The sequence below is a fragment of the Cydia pomonella genome, chromosome 10 (assembly GCF_033807575.1).
Source record: "Cydia pomonella isolate Wapato2018A chromosome 10, ilCydPomo1, whole genome shotgun sequence".
NCBI classification, from domain to species: Eukaryota; Metazoa; Arthropoda; class Insecta; order Lepidoptera; family Tortricidae; genus Cydia; species Cydia pomonella.
In genome coordinates, this window is record NC_084712.1 from 554487 (window position 1) to 567463 (window position 12977).

At 36.6% G+C, this 12977-nt stretch overlaps 1 protein-coding gene across 1 annotated transcript in view; it reads right to left on the reverse strand.

Annotated features, from left to right (window-relative positions):
• Positions 1-4880: 4880 nt before the first annotated feature.
• The window catches only part of LOC133521789 (uncharacterized), a 64103-nt gene continuing 56006 nt past the window's right edge, over positions 4881-12977 (reverse strand). Inside the window, exons 4-6 of the mRNA XM_061856856.1 lie at positions 12494-12633; positions 10537-10753; positions 4881-8804 (exon numbers count right to left, since the gene is read on the reverse strand). Of these exons, the coding sequence (XP_061712840.1) occupies positions 8719-8804; positions 10537-10753; positions 12494-12633 (443 nt within the window). The 3' untranslated portion in view covers positions 4881-8718. The remainder of the gene's footprint in view (positions 8805-10536; positions 10754-12493; positions 12634-12977) is intronic.

Below are 12977 nucleotides of genomic sequence, written 5' to 3' on the forward strand. Positions count from 1 at the left end.
TGTAAAAAAATTAAACTTCTAAGCCAACGCAATCATAAGATACAGCCGTTTATCTCTCGCAAGGGAATCAAAACCTGCAGGGTACTTCCCGTGAACTCAGAATCTTGAAATTTGGTACGAAGCAACGGTCTTATAGCCGCCGGTTTTTATCAATGTCTTTTGTCATTCAATATAAATTGGAGTCGCCATCATATATATCGGAGCGGCCGAGGTGCTCAAAAATATCTGAACACGCACTCTAGTGCCTTGATAATAGAGGCGTGTTTAGATATTTATAAGCAGCTTGGCCGCTCCGATATATCAGATAGTGACTGTACGGTCGGTGCCCGAACTTAATTAACCAAGTAGCCATACTAATTGTATAGAATAGTGGATACTTATCTTAGGGAACTGACCACATGTATGCACTATGCACCCACAGAGGTGGGTTAAACTAGCCACAGAGTGGGTACCACAACACAAACACCGGAGTAGTGGGCCTAGGAGGAGATGGTGTGACGATCTGCGGCCCCTTTCCCAAACAGTTTTAGACTAATTTTATTAGTCCACGAACAGTCAAGTACACCTGTACGGTATTAGTCTAATATTATTAGTGTGTAGCCATAGTAACCTTACTATGGCTACACACTAATAATATTAGACTAATACCGTTCGAGAAATGGGCCCCTGTACGCATTTCTCAGCAACTGGACGGATACGGAACGTAGGTTAGGTTGGGTTAGTTTGTAATCTAACTACCTTCAGTTTATAATGTAACTAGCGAGATTATAAACTGACGAGTATCTACAATTTTACGGTAACAGATATACTGCAGCCAATCGGAAAGATTGGATGTCTCGGGGTTAGGCCTTTACCCGGCAGTGGGACACTTTATAGGCTTTTAAAAAACATGTAAATGAAACCACAAACCTCATTTAAGTACGTTTATTATCGCCATCAAGAGACCCAATGACAAATTATATAGTTTTTATACATAAACAAAAAAACACATGTATCACAGAACATTTGATAGTGCTCAAAATTGACTTGAACGGTGATCACAAGAACACAATCTAACGGGAGTATATCTGGAGCCCAATTCTTGTACGGTATTAGACTAATATTGTTAGTGTGTTGTCATGGAAACCCGTACGATGGTTGCTTTTAGACTAAAAACATTAGTCTATTTACAGTTTAAAAAATCGGGCCCTGAGGAGATCTGGGGCCCAATGATTTTACGGTATTAGACTAATATTATTAGTGTGTTGTCATGGAAACCCATACGATGATTGCTTTTAGACTAAAAACATTAGTCTTTACAGTTTATAAAATTGGCCCCTGAGGAGATAAGAGAGATAATGATATTTTATTTTTACAAAGAGCTGTCGGACTAGCAATAGTGTGGCAAAATTAAAATGCTAATTTTTATTACGGGTACAAATAAAATTCCTTACACAAATATTTTAATGAAACTTATACAAACGCAAACTTTTTTTTTTCAACATAAAGCCAGATTTAAAAAAGTATTGCTATCGAGATTAGAGCCCGCGACTTTTTTGAGCCAGTCCATATAGCGACATCTACTTCAGCTCTCAAATTTGAAGCACGAAATTTTCTTAAATGTTTTACCTCTTCTACTATTAATAACACTTTGGTATAGCCAGGGGGCGAAACTAATCTTTTCGGGCATACTTGGCTTGTGTCATGTCAAACTTCGGTTTTGTAGGAAGTTTATTTTCTGTACGCTAGTACTATTACTTAGTCTTATTCTGTGGTATAACATAAATTATATTATTATGTTTAAAAAATCTGTTATTGTTGTTATTGTTATCTGTTGTGTTGTGTTGTTGTTGGTGTTGTTCTTGTTGTTGTTGTGTGTGTTATGTATAAAAAATCTGATTCGTGTATAGCGTGCCACAATGTTTGATATAAAGGTAAACCTGAAAAGTATATTTCGGGCGAGATTCGTACTCGCGATTCCGGGATACCAGCATTACAATTCGCGCGGTCTGCAATACTCAACTGCTTTAGTTGGTGTATCAGCGACTTCTCATCACGATTACGCTGCTGCTGCTAAACTGAGAAAAGCACCTTCAAGGGTGCCTGCGCGTGTTTCTCGTGATGAGAAGCCACTCCGCGCCGAGAAAGGATTCACACAGGCGTCGAAGGAGAGGAGGCCGCGCAAGGCACCGCGCAAGCCAGTGTGGCGCTGCAGAGCCGGATATTGCTTCTGGTCTGACGTTTGCCACACCGCGCGAGTACGCCGCTATATGTATCGCGCCTGCATGTTTCCGGCGCAACAGAAGATGTGGGTATATGTCCGCAAGAATATCCGTTACGAGCTGAAATTATTCCAGCTGCGATCGCGTCATTACGTGCATTTCAGCTCGTTTGTGGTGCGTGTCCCTTGGCCGCTGCTGGAAACCGTCACGAGCATGGACTTCTGGCCGAAGGGTGTGATATTTCGTTGGTTTCGTGGGAACCTGCCGAATCCCGCACCGGAACAGGTGGCGTAACAGAAAACTGAGTCGCCAAAATGATTTTAAGATTTTTATTGTTCTATGTATGTTAATTTGTAAGGTATACATAGGTAGGTAATAAGGTATGTATATAACGGCCTTAAGTGCCTGAAAATAAATGATATTTAATTTAAATTAAATACGACCACTCAGGCAATAACTTTTTTAAAGAAACTTTGATTTTTAATTAAGATTTACGGCCTGATTCGAACCTCAAGATACGTCAAATATTAGGTCTGGATACGATAGGGATCGTTTAATATATGCCAGTGTCAAAAGTGACGTTATTGTTTGAAGAAAGAAATTGCAGCTCGATTTTCGATTTCAATTTCAATCGATTTTTTAATGATATAGGAACCAAACTATCAGACGAACCACCTGACGGTAAGCTATTACCGTCGCCCATGGACACCTGTAACACCAGAGGGGTAATAAGTGCTTTGCGGGCCTTTGAGATGGAACTACGCTCTTTTTAGGCTTCCGTACCAAAAAGGTACAAAAGGAACCCTTATAGTGCGACTCTGTCCGTCTGTCCGTCTGTCACATCGCTAAATATCTCGAGAACCACTTCTATCGAAAGAAGCTATCGATTTGAAATTTGGAATAGTTATGTAAAACACTAACCCAAATACATTAAGAGTATTATTTTATTATTTATTTTTTATTAAAAATGGAAAATGCCCAATATAAAGAGGGGGCATTTCAAAGTCTAGTGACTAGGTCAAGTGGGGTATCATTTGAAATAGCTCAGATTGTACATTCCAAAACATTTTTTTTTATTGTTTGAATGTCATATTGGTCTGGAAAATTCGCGGGCTACATTTTAACTGCACCTACGGGGTACAGGGCAGGAAATATCTAAGATTTGTTAGACGGGCGTCTGGCCTAGTGGGTACCCTGCCTATGAAGCCGATGGTCCTGGGTTCGAATCCCGGTAAGGGCATTTATTTGTGCGATGAGCACAGATATTTGTTCCTGAGTCATAGGTATTTTCTATGTATTTAAGTATAAATATATAATATTATATTTATCGTTGTATGAGTACCCACAACACAAGCGTTCTTGAGCTTACTGTGGGGCCTAGTCAATTTGTGTAAGAACGTCCAATATTTATTGATTATTATTTTAAATTGCTAGCAGTACTTAAATTTTTGCGTAAGGTTTTTCAAGTTCGAATTACGAAATATCGATATCTCTCATTTCTCCTCCAAAACAAAAAAAAAATAGGACTTAAATTTCAATGTACAATATAGAGTTCCGACGATTTACTTACATATATTTAATAAGTATTTACACGTATATTATATTATTGAGTATAGATTAAGATTCCGAAGGACGATTAGTATACACAGTCTACCATTTAAAACTAAAATTTGAACACGTTAAATATTAATTTTAATTAAAATAAATCATTTACACTCGTAAGATTCTATTATAATTAGTCTGTGATACAAACTTTCCGTTGCTCTGAAGTGTAGGTACTTAATTGAAAATAAGGTACTTATAGTACTTACTTAGTTTATGTAACTGATACATAATGAAGGGCATTAAAATACGAGTGTGTGTGGTGAGTTTCATAAGAGGATCACACAAGAGTCCGCGATAAGCACGGTCTAATTTCACCTTCTCATACAAACGGAGTCTCGTTTTCATTTTAAACTACTTGTTTGATTCCAGCTTATAAACAAACGAAATAAAGCAAAACCAAGTTTTAAGCTTAGAATAAATTGAACAGTGGAAAAATTACTAATAAACCAAGTTTTGTTTTAGTATAGTATCTGAAGCTATGTAATTACAGACATAGATATACCTTATCCTATTGTAAGTACAAAGTTTCTGAGCAATTTAGTCGTTTTAAAATAAATATTTTTTTTGTTATTATTTTTTATATTGATATGGCTGCTCTTGCTTGGTGCGAGCAAGATGCACTGCGAGTCACACCAAGGATGTATCATGAAAATATTAAAACTTGAACAAAATTGGACAAGCATAATTTCTTGTGATTATAATAATAAGTTCTCACCTCATTTCATCTCTCACGCGATCACGCCGCTCCCCGGATAGCTTAGAGAGAGTTATTATGACGGGCAAAGATGAAGACACCAGACCTCAGGGCCCTCCCCCTACTAGATGGTGTGCTCAAATCACTGCACCTATGCAATTAAAACTGCACGAGGCCATGCGCTTGGCGAGGAATAGAGGCCTATGGAGGAATCTGGTCTTCAACAGAAGGACATGATGTCACGGTCCTCAGTGTTGAGGGACTGACTAAGAATAATAAGTTTCTTTGAGATATTGACAAATATATAAAAAATCTTTACAAATCTGTAGACTGTATTTACTAATAAGTAATATGCTATTAAATAATATTAAAATAAAAAATCATAAGTATTTAGGTATAATTTACAAAAACAAGTCACAAAGTCATTTAATAAATAAGGACATGTCTTTATAATGCTATGAATAAAATACTTGCTCTCATAAGTCACTAATAGTAAAGTAACCGTGAGGTAAATTTGGGTAATTTCGAAAGAAAAAAAACACACTAAAATAGTGGATAGTTCCGAAAAAAGAGTCTTGTTACGACGAAATAAGAGTGTTATTTTTCGGAATTATTCAATTTCCGAAATTACTCGAATACACCTTTTCGATAAGAGTTAAAGAGTGTTATTAATAAAATATTAATGATTATATTTTCATCTTCATCCATATAAAAACAAAACACGGTGTTCGCTCATACATTCAACATTTGGCACTTCACTTCGGCACAATATCTTGGCGATACCCCTAAAGCAGGGGTAATCGACAGTTTTCGTCGATATACTTTATACTCATAAGATAACCTGTTAATTTTTATTTTTCTGTCAAAAAAACAGAATAGTACATTACGATACAAGTGTGCTAAGTTGGTCATTACACACGAGGCGATATTGTGCAATAAGAAAGCCGATGTGGGTAATGACCAATGCACACGCGTTTCATACGACGTTCTTCAACACACTTGCGAGGAAAAAACAAAACTTATAAAAGTTATGAATTAGATTTTTTTTTGTCAAAACAGTAAAAGTACAATTTTCAAAATGATGGCTAACAGTTTTAACATCGAATAATTGCACCAAAGCGTGCTGGGCTTGTAGGCACTTATTCGCCAGTTCATTGAAGTAAGCTACCAACACGTTTTCCAAGAAAGACTGGGCGTTTTTGCTGATTTTCCATTGAATAAAAGTTTCATATGCCGCCAATTATTTTTCACCCGATTTTGATGGTAAAAGGCTCTATTAGTATTATTAGCAGCGTCAATTTGAAGTGTTCTGCATTTTCAATGCTTGAAATTTCGTCAATATATAAACTAAAAATATGCCAAACTATTCCAATTTTATGACAAATACGTCAAATGGCTGGCGTGTTATTTTTTTTTTACGCACGATTGTAATGCGCGCGCAAGGCAAAGGCGCGAACAAAATCGACAAACAGCCAATTAAAAAAATATAAAAAGCTAATATTTTCGTATTTTTATTCGACGGATGGAGATCAAATCGATAAAATGTTGTTTATTAATTAATGTAATTTACGAGATAATTTAATCTGTAAATTATGTTTGGTGTGATAAAACTTCTTTAAACTAACATTTGAAACCAATAGTTGGTTAAAAAAAATGTATTACTCGACCAAATTAAGAAGGCTCCGTTTCCATGCATATTATTAGCAATCAGTTACCTTCTTATCTCAGTCGGATAATATAATGAAAAATCACGAGTGTTATAATATACTGAAAAAGCACGTGTGTTTAATATTTAGGATTATGAGCCAAAAATCGGTGGAATAAAAACGTCGTTTTGAGCAAGTGTGTTGAAAAATAGAATACTGGTGATAAAAATGTGGTTCCATAAAAAATTGCATTATAATTCCAAGATTTTGCTTTGAATTTAGAGTTAAGAGAAACCTTATTATATTATATAGGTGATTAAATGGTTTCAAAGACAGAAGACCATTTTTAACGGTTTGCAAAAATAACAAAAAGTTGATTCGTTCTCTTTCATAATACTACGAAATGTTTTAAATTAAATTGTTCTAATAATGTTATTTTAAACAAAATTCGTTCATTTTACTAAGACATGTTTGATAGTTAAATCGCCTATATTAATAATTTTACTTAAGTTGAATAAAAAACTATCTATAAATACAATAAAACAAATGCACACCAACATTAATAAAAATAGTTAGAACATTATCGAATTAATATACTTAACAACAATTTACACGTAATTTTTAGACTTTACAATACACTCATTTAATTTAGACACGTTATTTTAGTTAGCTTCCCAACATATGTAAATAATTACAAATTTACGTGACGTAGAACATTCAAATTCAGTGCTTGCTATATTTAAATAGTAAATTGATTCTATCATATATTTTCTTATTCAAAATTATAATAGACTTGAACAGAACTGCATATGTACTTTTTTACAAAATATATTTTGTATTATCTACGTTTTCTACCTATATTTTTTATTTGTGATGAATATCGTTAAGCATGGTTTAAGTTTACAAAAAAAATATAGGTATATTTTTCCTTTTGCTATTTGCTCCAAACTGTAATAGTACATTACGATACAAGTGCGAAAAATAGGAAATTCAAAACGAGTGGCGATAAATTAAAACACGACCGAAGGGAGTGTTTTAAATCGACACGAGTTGCAAATTACCTATTCGCACATGTATCGTTTAACGTTTAACAGTACATATGGCCCTTTAAATGTTCGACACAGTAACGTAATATGCTAATTTTTGCACTAGTGCGGGAAAGTAGCACCATATGTACTGTAAAATAATTTAAATGATAGTGCGATTATAAAAGTAAAAAATTAATTTGAGAACTACTACGAACATTAAAAAAAAAATCAGTATCATAAAATCCTAAATAAAGTGTGCGGTAGATGAAAATATTGTAAAAAATACACAATGCAGTACTGGTTTATTTTTTCATACACCGAACGTCAATCGCAGCTATTTTTTTATAACAATTAAATCCGCATAGCCACAAATAACTTTATTCTATAAGTATTTTTTTATTCACATTGATGTAACGTTTTTCACTGAAATTGTACAGTAGAAACAGGTTAAACATTCTGTATGATTTATTAATGGCTACGGATTATTTAATTTTACTAATGTGAAGGGACGTGTAAAAACTGTATTAGAAATAGCCCTGTAAATCAGACTTAACTGGATAAGTAAATTAATTGAGTTAATATTCTTTAAGTGACGCCATTTTCTTGAAATGTAATGCGCTTAATTAGGCAAAATCTTTTAATCTCTATTGTCCCGAACCCATTGTTTGCCATCCCTGATCCCGCCGAAGAAGGGTCGTCACAACGTAATTATAATTAGCAGCGGGACGGTAAGTAAGCAAGTCGGCAGTGGTAGGCAACCTTTTCGATCCTGATAATTTATAATTTAATTATAGAACTGGACTTATCAATTTCCTGTTGCCATCCTATTCATTTACGACGCAAACAGATTTGGATTTCGTTTATTAAACCTATGCATGTAAATCTGTTTATTTCACTGTATTAAATGTGGCAGTGAAATAAGAGTAATTGAGTTAAATGAGATAAAAAGATATTTATGTGTTATCTTGTTTTACTACATTCTATTATACATAAAACAAAGCAATTATGACACGAGTTTGTTTTTAAGCAATTATGATAAAACTAAAACAACGAAAAATCGACTAGGTCACGATTTGAACCTGTAAAGACACATCCCCAATTTCAAATCAGCAAAATAGTTTATGAGGTCAATTCAAACGTACACTTTGACATTAAATAATACCTAAATACTATCCACTTAGTCTAGTCCCTAGACTGACAGACTGACTAACGACAATTCCTAGTAGCGAAATTTAAATACACTACCTTTATTTTTAGGCATAATTCTCTAGATTTTAATTTATTAACTGGTTGCCTTTTGGTTGCATTTTTGTGTGTGTAATAATAAATAATTTTTTAATTTATTTTTTCAAATAATGTCCTTTATTTATCATTCGTGCGTGCATTTCAATCGTATCAGTGTGAGCAGAACGCACGTGAATGAGAACAAAAAGACATCAATTAGATATTATTTCCATGTCAAATGTAAGTTTAAATTGTTATGTTAAAGAACACAGCTGCGATCGATCCTCAACGGTAACGGATCCGTAAATATTAGTCCTAAACTATACTTCAGTCAAGGCACTTTTACAAAATAGATGCAGTGACGCGCCGGCCAGGAGCGCCAGCGCCGCATGCGCTGTGCTCGAGCCTGTTGACAAAAAAAAATGTTTTAGAAACAGTAATAACAAATGACGCTAGGTGGCGCTGATTCTTTCAATCGGACACATTGTCAATTGTCGATTTATTTCTGATACCAAGGAACTTTGAACATTGGAAGATCTGCTATCTTCTGTAAGTATAATTATATACTTGCAGGCGAATTTAAACGTACTCTGACACCGGAATGATATCTTAATGATATCATTTAGTTATCGTGCATTTCACCCGTAATTTTCTCGATACGCACGATCATTAAATGGCATTATATATATACATATATTATTCTGATGTTGGCTGTACTCACTCATGACGAACCTTAAAACAAACATTTTACGCAATTAAACACCAATATCAAAAAAGGTTAGGGCTGCGAACGTAATATTTCAAAGCAAATACCCGTTAACTCATTCGGGAAAATGTTTCCAGTTGAAGTCTCCGTAAATCCACATTAATAAGATATTTAATCAGGCACTCCGTCAAAACCGTTGATGGATGGATGGGGGACGATAATTGGGCGGACAGACGGACGGACAGACTGCGAGGAGATGAATGATGATAGATTTAGTTTATAGTGTGGTGAGAAGATTTATTGTTTGACGACAACATTATTATGTCGTTGTATTTACGTTGTAAAACAATCTGTCAATGTTAAAAGGCATACATTCAAAAAGACTATGGAACATCACAGTTGCTATAGTTTTACACTAGTAAGAATTGTAATAGATGTCATATATTACAGAAAAAGAGCGACGAAGCCTTCCAGTGGTAAACTCCTTCGTACCGGCGTTTTTAGCTAACACAGCTAATGTCATGGACTCCTAGGCCACTCCGCCACACACCCCACCTTCCGACGCCACATCTTCAATGAAGGTCGTTTTATATCTACAGATATCGAGCGTGCCAGACTCGTTTTTTACTTTAGAGATTTTTTTACTATCTGTCTGTCTGTCGACGTCTGCGCGGCCATGTGACGATAGATATGAATACGTTACATCACTGTTTATAACAAATTTATTTTCTCGTTATCGTTCGTTTTTTTAACATTAGAAAAAAGGTAAACAATCTTGAAGTATCTTTTTAATGAAAATTTTTGAAAAACGCTTTTTAAAAATTAGTTTATATTATGAAAGCAAAATATATAATTAATCGTGAGTGATTTACATAGTTACATATTTGCTGTAACTTCGCTTTCAAAAGCGTTTTTTAATAAAATGACACGTCAAGATCGCTTATCTTCATTCTAATTGAAAAAAAAACGAGCTATATAAACCGACCTTGATCGACAAAACATGGATAACGCAACCGGTACGGCAGCCGCACCAGTTGCCTCACCTCGCACATCTTCCATTTACCTAAGTAGTCCAACAATTCTCTTAGATTTAGATGTTTTATTTCATTATAAAAGTTACGCTGTATTTGCATCAATGTCAAAATTATTTTTCTATTCTCATCATGATCGTTAAACATCACATTATAAAGAATATATAATTGCCTCTTTGAATAAGGATCGTCATGTTACTAATGTATTAGGAAATGGTAAATGTATTAGCTCTGTAAATATAAGTTTCTCACCCGAAACTCTTAACGTAAGTAAACGCTCATGTTAATCGACCGCACACACGACGGTTGGTCGTACCGGTTGCCTTGCCTCGCACCTCTCCTATATAACCCAACAGGTCACTTAGAAGTCAATACAATTACTTTCATTATCAGTTACTAACCCGAAGCTGTGAACATGGATAAATGCGGCGACCGCGCCACGGCGAGGCTAACATTCGTCGACCGCACGTACGGCGGCCGCACCGGTTGCCTTGCCTCGCACCGCACCGCCACTACGCCTCGTGGCGTGCTTATCGTTAACCGTAGGGGCCGCCAGCTCATACGCAGACCTTCCTCGCTGGCCACTGTTACTTCTGTGTTGCCTTCCCAGGGTTGAATCTGGTAGGAGAAAGAAAAATTGGTTTAGTTATTAAGGTCAGTGCAACGCGCGACGTACCTACATTCCAATATAGGTGACTTTATATGACCCAAGGATTCACGTGGCTGAAGTAAACAAAGCCAAATAGCTGTGAAAAGTATCTGTCTATTCTAAGCACGCATGTGTCTATTCTAGCGATAATTGTTAGTAACAATTTCGTAAATTCGAGTTCCTTTGTGACACATCAACTTTGACAACCTATTTGCATTTCAAGCGTGGGCAAAGACGTAACATAAAGTCAACATTGCATCACATTACTTTAATCTGGCGATAACTTGTCATACTTTATGGTCATATTAATGTATCTATTTGGTGATAGGCATTTATATTTTAAGTTCAGCTTACAGTATGACATCTAGGGTGTCGTCCTAATACAACGCGACTACGCGATTATCACGAAAGTAAGCGATGCGACTATCGGATAATCGCGCGATAAGAAAAACTGGGTGTTCTAATAGAACGTTAATATGTTGCGCAAGTCAGCGATACGACTATCGCGTGGCCGGCGCGGTGCCCTGCCGTGTCGGAGCTCACCCCGCGCTCCTCGATCGCGCGATTTTCAATTAGGACACCTATTCGAGTTCAATATGTTTGATCGCACGTTCACGCGAGTTAAATTCGGGCGAACTTGCGATAATCGCGTGGTCATGTTGTATTAAGATTAAGACGATGCCTTATTTGGCGTAAACTGGAAGGTGTGGGGCTGCCACCAGAGTTGATCTCGCTGTTTAAGTACTGGTACTTGAATCAGGAAAATCGAGTGAAGTGGGCAAACGAGCTTTCGACGCCATGTCGGCTGGAGTGCGGCGTAAGGCAGGGAGGGTTAAGCTCGCCCTTGCTCTTCAGTTTGTACATGAATGCACTGATTGAGGAGCTCAGTAGCACTCATGTCGGCTGCTTTGTTGACGGAGTCTGTGTCAATAACTTGAGTTACGCAGATGACATGGTGCTGCTGGCTCCGTCAGTCAGTGCATTGCGTCAGCTTATTGGTGTCTGTGAGAAGTACGCGACATCGCATGGTTTGTCTTACAATGTGAATAAAACCAGCTACATGGTGTTCAGGGCGGGAAATAAATGTCCTTTCTTTTTTCCACCAGTGACACTTAATGGTGTACCCTTAGAAAGAGTGACACAGTTTAGGTACTTGGGGCATTTGTTGACTGACGACCTGAAGGACGATGTAGATATGGAGAGGGAGCGCAGGGCATTGTCAGTTCGAGCGAACATGCTAGCCCGCAGATTTGCTCGATGTACAGTTGAAGTTAAAACTACACTTTTCAAGGCTTACTGTACATCGCTGTACACGTCAAGTCTGTGGGTTAGATATACTCAACGTGCTTACGATGCCCTGCGCATCCAATACAATAATGCGTTTAGGATGCTGTTGAGACTCCCGCGGTTCTGCAGCGCGTCTTCCATGTTTGCGGAGGCGCGCACAGATGGCTTCGATGCCGTCTGGCGCAAGAAAACTGCCTCACTGCTTGACAGGGTGCGCGGGAGTGGCAACAGCATTTTAAGCATGATAGCCAATAAGTTTGATTGTCCTCTTATGTGCAAAATGAGCCAGAGGACTAAATCACTTTTATTAATTTATTATTAGCGTTAGTAAACTAACATGTAGATTAAGTTCAAAACTAACAACTATGTGGACCATTATGTTGTCTATAATAAATAATAATAATAATTATTATTATACTTACAATTTCAGGTTTGCCATCTATGAACCACTGTATGTTGGCCGGCGGCATGGCCGGGCCCGTCGAACAGTTCAGCATGACGTCTTCCCCCAGCTGCACGGTGCTCGGGACTCCGGTTATCACCGGGTCCTGTTTCAGCGTCACTGTTGACAAAAAAAATAGGTATTAATTACCTTATTCTGCTAGAGTTTACCGTCACTCTGCCCAAAATTGGTAAATATAAATAAATAGATAAACATAAAATAAACACATTACAAAAAAGGAAATTTTAGACAAAGTCGCGGAAGGAAGCTAATAAGTACATAAATAAGGACATGAAATACTGATTAAATAGTAGTAAGTTAATTAGTTAGTAGGTATTTAATCAGATTCTAGAGTCTAGTTCGAACGACAGTTTCACATCAAAATGATATCTACTCGTAAATAATGTCATTTCATTCTCATTCAGCCGTGCGTATCGCTAGCATCAATACATGTACGGAAAAGT